At 38.1% G+C, this 5259-nt stretch overlaps 1 protein-coding gene across 1 annotated transcript; it reads left to right on the top strand.

Annotated features, from left to right (window-relative positions):
- Positions 1 to 3661: 3661 nt before the first annotated feature.
- On the top strand, positions 3662 to 5005 carry LOC112777981 (protein FAR1-RELATED SEQUENCE 5-like). The gene has a single exon (XM_025822358.1). The coding sequence runs from the start codon at positions 3662 to 3664 to the stop codon at positions 5003 to 5005; it is 1344 nt and encodes a 447-aa protein (XP_025678143.1).
- The last annotated feature ends 254 nt before the right edge of the window (positions 5006 to 5259 follow it).

The raw sequence follows: 5259 nt of genomic DNA, 5'->3' as shown, positions 1-5259 counted from the left end.
CTTGTATATTTTAAAAAAAACTTGTAGTTTTTTTTTTAATTTCAATTTATGAAAAATGATTCAAGTCTAGAAGGGATAAGTCCCAAAAATATAAATATAAATATAAATATAAATAAATACAGGTTACAAGACATATCTTTTTAGTATTAGATTTGGACATACAATTTTATACTTTTATAAATTTACGTGATGATAAAAAAAATAAAATTACTTATTTGATTATTATTTGCATTAGTTGTTCGATAAATATTTAGCATCACTTATTCAATACATCAATATTAATTATAACATTTAATATCATAATATAAAATTTGAGTGGTGAAATATTTCAACATGTTAAAATTTTAAATAATATAACATTGAGCTAGTTTATTTTTGATACATTAATAGAATAAAATATAGGGAAAGTATTGGGAACCAATGGAATATTTATACAATGTGTACAATGAAAGTTTAGAGAGTATTAGAGATATAATCATTAGTGTTACTTTTTCCCATCAGCTGAAGCTTTTGGGATGAGTGGTATCATGCATGGTATTAGAGTGCTAGATTCGAAAGGTCAAGAGTTTGAGGCTTGGTGAACCCCAAAATCAGTTTAAGCTTTTGGGAAGATGTTTATTATCGCTAGTACTCGGATGGTTATTCTAGGTATGGGAGATGTTCATTTTGTAACTCAATAGCCCATTGTACACATTGTACAAATAATCCGTTGTCTCCCTAGCGGGATCCTAAAATATATTATACCGTCTTTCAATTAAATATGTTTTTTTAGATGACCATTCAAGCGATGAATATAAAAGTAGTTATTTTTAGGTTTAATTACTCTGCAGGTTCCTACAGTTTCACCGAATTTTTAATTAGGTCCTTATACTTTTTTTCTTTTCAATTGGGTCCCTGTACGTTATTTTTTTTTTTCAATTAAGTCCCTGCCGTGAGTATAACGTTTAAGATAACCGAATATTTTTGGCTAAAAACGAATATTCTTGTCATTTGGTTGGAGTGGCTAGCTGAACAAATATGTATTTTTCAAAATACCCAAAGCACCCCTTTCATTTTATCCCAAAGAAGAGAGATGTCACCGGCCATTGAGAAGAAGACTTCGCCGGTGAAAGAGACAGAGATGGCGGCAGAGTCTTAGATCACTGGCGAGGAGTAAGGAGGAGCTCGTCAGTGATGGTGACAGTGACGATCCAGAGTTCCAGAGGATGACAATGAGAAGAAAGAAGAGGTGACGAAGAAGAAGGCAGATTTTCTGTTTCTAGCGAACAGCATAGATGAAGAACAAGAAATCAGAGACAACGCCGGCTGTACATGCAAGCTTCTGGTCACAGAGTAAATTTTATTTTGTTCTTTTTTTTAAAACTCAGTAAATTCTTTTATTTATTATTTATTTTTTCAGAAAGAGAAAGAGACGATGGTGATGGTGGTTGAAGTGGCTAAGAAGAAGAAGAATGGCAGCGGTGAGTGGTATTAAGAGCAAGAAGTCAGAGGAGCGGTGCAAAGAAGTGAGAGAAGGGCCGTGGTGCTGCTGCATGCAGAAAAAGAGTTCGGTAAAGAGAGATCGGAGCAGAAAGACAGACGACACCGCTGATGGAGGTTCTGTCTCAGTGAAAAAAAAAAGATTTTTTTTTGTCAACACATTTTTTTTTATCAAGAATTGATTTATTTACTACAAAAAAAACTGTTCTATTTTTTTTTTTCAAATCTGCTTCTGTTTTTTTATGAAGGTTGAGGATCTGTTGGTGTTTGAGTGATGGTTGATGGCTGTTAGGTATAAGATAGTAGTGAACAGTTTCAGGTATTTTGTTTCTGGATTAGTGATAGCCGGATATCAATTGGTGTAGTTGAAGTTGTGGATTTCAAATTGGGTGCTAGGATTTGAAACTTTTTATGGTTTGGGTGGTTTTGCTGTTTGATTGGTTTTGGTTCGCATATGAACTGTGAACGATGCCATGCCGATGATGATGCAAATTTTTTTTAACAGGAAAATAAACCAGTGAAAGAATTTTTTTGTACAAATTAAACACTAAATATATCTAAGTACAAAACTGAAATAAAAAAAATTCAAATTAATAATTAATTGAGCTTTTTATTGAAAGAAGTTCCTTGACTTTGAGCCATAAATTTGTGGAAGATGAAAACTGGAAATGAAAAAACGAAAAAGAAGAGAAATTTCAGATAAGTTAGAAACATGGAGTGTTTATTGGTAGAAAACAGGGATAATTAAGTCATTTTATAATTTATTAACATTTTTTGTGACGTTAAACATTAACAGGGACTCAATTGAAAAAAAAATTTAACATACAGGGACCCAATTGAAAAAAAAAAGTATAGAGATCTAATTAAAAATTTAGTAAAATTAAAGAAACCTGCAGAATAATTAAATCTTATTTTTATTGACATAATATCACATGACAATACCTCAAAATTAAAAATCAACCATTTAATTTAACATATATATAATTTATTGTGCTCTACAATAATTTAGAAATCAAATATTAATTTGAAGTATACTTAAAAAAAGTTATAATATATAATTTATAATAACCATTATATATGTGGGTTCTATGGTGGCATGGAGATAGGTGGCTAAGCCTAAGGATGGCTTGTATTTGACTGTGCAATAGCCATACGACACATGTAGAGTGGTTAGTGTATCCAATAAGTGTATGAAATTTTAGACAAATCTGGAAGTTATTGTAAGTGCGGTAACAATGTGTGGTTTACTGCAGGAACCTTTGAGAGATTTTGACATAAAAAATATGGATTTTATATGGGTCAGGCTGTTGGTAGTCCAAAAATAAGGTGAGTTATAGCATGCACCGGTCCAAATGAGGAGATTGATGCACCTGTCACCTCTGACACAAGTTTCTGCTTTGGTGGCAGGTCTTTTTGTTATTTACAACATTGCCTATATAGTTCTGTATATAGTGTTATCACCCCTCAATTTATACATTTTTCCATTCGAACTCCCCTTGTATGAATGGGCTGTTGACTGAGTTTTAGCCCATTTGGTAGAGCGAGGAGATGAAGAGCGACTGCCATAAACCATCATCTCAAATGACGGCGAAGCCCTGGATTTAAGGGATTTAGGGTGTGGGCGGTAATATTGTTTCATGGTCTATTTTCTGGGTGGCAAACAAGGTAGGACAGAGCACGGTAGTGTTTCGACAATTTTTTGTTACAGAGTATTATGGCTGATGTAAAAAGATGTTAATCCGTGAACGCCATTTTTGCGCAGGACTGCATGGAGGGAGAATCTGCGGCGGACGAATGTTACCGGCCATTGTCTGCTGAAGAAGAGGGAGGCGATGGAAGCGATGCCTTCGGTCCTGGTGGTGACAAATTCGGTGACGACGTTGAGGATGGGAAATTAGGGGTGGAGTTGGATGCAGAGGAGAATTTCGGGGAAAGCTTCTTTGACAACTGGGAGGAGAGAGCAGTGGACGGTATTGCAGAGTTGGGGTGTATAAATTTCAAGCAAATCACTGCAAAGGAGATTCTGATGTGTCATTTTCCGGATCGATCGGTGGCATTCTTGTTTTACAGTTTGTATGCAAAGATGAATGGTTTCGCTGTGAGGAAGAATAAGATTCGGCGAAATGTGAGGAATGAGGTTACTCAACAAGAATTTGTATGTTTCCGGTAGGGGTTCAGAGGAATGGGGTCCGTTAACGACGGCACACAACGAAAACGTGAGCCGAAGGCGGAGACCAGATGCGGCTGTGAGGCAGAGATGCGCGTCCACGTGCACTCCGAAAGTGGTAGATGGATAATATCACACTTTCAGGACGTTCACAACCACGAGTTGCTGGATGATAGACTGACTTTCATGCTACCGGGCCATAGGAAAATGGATGCAGCCGCCTTAGAACAAATGAACATGATGCTTAGAGTTGGGATTAAAACGCCACAGATTTATTCATCTTTTGTGCAAACTTCCGGGAAATTCCAAAACCTTCCGTTTCTAAAGAGGGATATGTATAACCAGATAGGGAAGCAACAGAGGCTCATTGGCGGGGACGCGATGGCTTGCCTTAAGTTCCTAGAATCAACGGTGCAGGCCAATATTGGAATGTTTGTGCGTTATTTGGCGGACAAAAAGGGTCGTTTGGTGCACCTATTTTGGTCGGATAATTGCAGTCAGCTGGATTATGGTTTGTTTGGGGATGTCGTCGCATTTGATGCGACATATCGGAAGAATAAGTATATGTGTCCACTGGTTATGTTTTCTGGAGTGAATCACCATAACCAAACAATTGTGTTTGCGGCTGCGCTAGTTGCAAATGAGAATGAGCAGACTTACACCTGGTTGTTGCAACAGTTCCTGGACGCCCTGAAGGGTAAAGCACCTGGGTGTGTGATAACAGATGGTCATGGAGCGATGAAAAAGGCAATCAAAGTGGTGTTTCCTGGGGCCTATCACCATTTGTGTGCATGGCATCTGCTGAGAAATGCCACTTCTAACCTAAGCAACCCCAGATTTACTTCTGAATTTAAGAAATGCATGATGTTCGATTATGACGTGTGGGAGTTTGAAGATCATTGGCATTATATGGTGGATGCGCTTGGTCTGTCAGATAATCAATGGGTTTCTGACCTTTACTCTAGGAGAAGGATGTGGGCAATTGCACAAATAAGGGACAACTTCTTTGGGGGTTTTCGTACAACGTCAAGGTGTGAAGGATTGCACTCAATGCTGGGTAAATTTGTCCAGTCTTGCCATAACTTGAGAGACTTTTTTGAGCAATTTATGCGTTGCATATCCCAAATGAGGTCCAGGGAAGCACACTCTGATCTGTTATCCGTGGTTAGGGAACCAGTGCTACAGAGTCCATTTCTTGATTTGGAGAGGTCAGCTGCAAAGAAGCTCACAAGGGCAATTTTCTTCAACTTCAGGCCCATGCTTTTCCGCGCTTGCACACTGAAGGTACGAACACACACATGGAGCCAGACTTCTGATACATTCACTTTGTCTAGGTCAGCTAATGCGCGTAGGGAGTGACAAGTGTGTCACTATGGTGACAGTAACAGTTTCAAGTGCTCTTGCTTGCGAATGGAGTCCCTTGGTATACCGTGTGATCACATTGTAGCAGTGCTGGTACATTTGGAGATGACTGACATACCAGACAGTCTTGTTCTGGATCGTTGGTCCAAGAGTACTCGCTCGAAAGTAAGGGCCTTTGTGGAGAAAGGTCCGTTTTGCTGGGATTCAACGATCACCTGCCGCAATTGGATATTGAATGATCTATGCAGGGA

This window comes from Arachis hypogaea, chromosome 19 (genome assembly GCF_003086295.3).
Source record: "Arachis hypogaea cultivar Tifrunner chromosome 19, arahy.Tifrunner.gnm2.J5K5, whole genome shotgun sequence".
NCBI lineage: Eukaryota > Viridiplantae > Streptophyta > Magnoliopsida > Fabales > Fabaceae > Arachis > Arachis hypogaea.
This window is presented reverse-complemented; position numbering and strand designations above follow the sequence as displayed.

Excerpts from the sequence above, each read along its gene's own strand:
- LOC112777981 (XM_025822358.1), top strand. The coding sequence starts at position 3,662 with ATGGGGTCCGTTAACGACGGCACACAACGAAAACGTGAGCCGAAGGCG.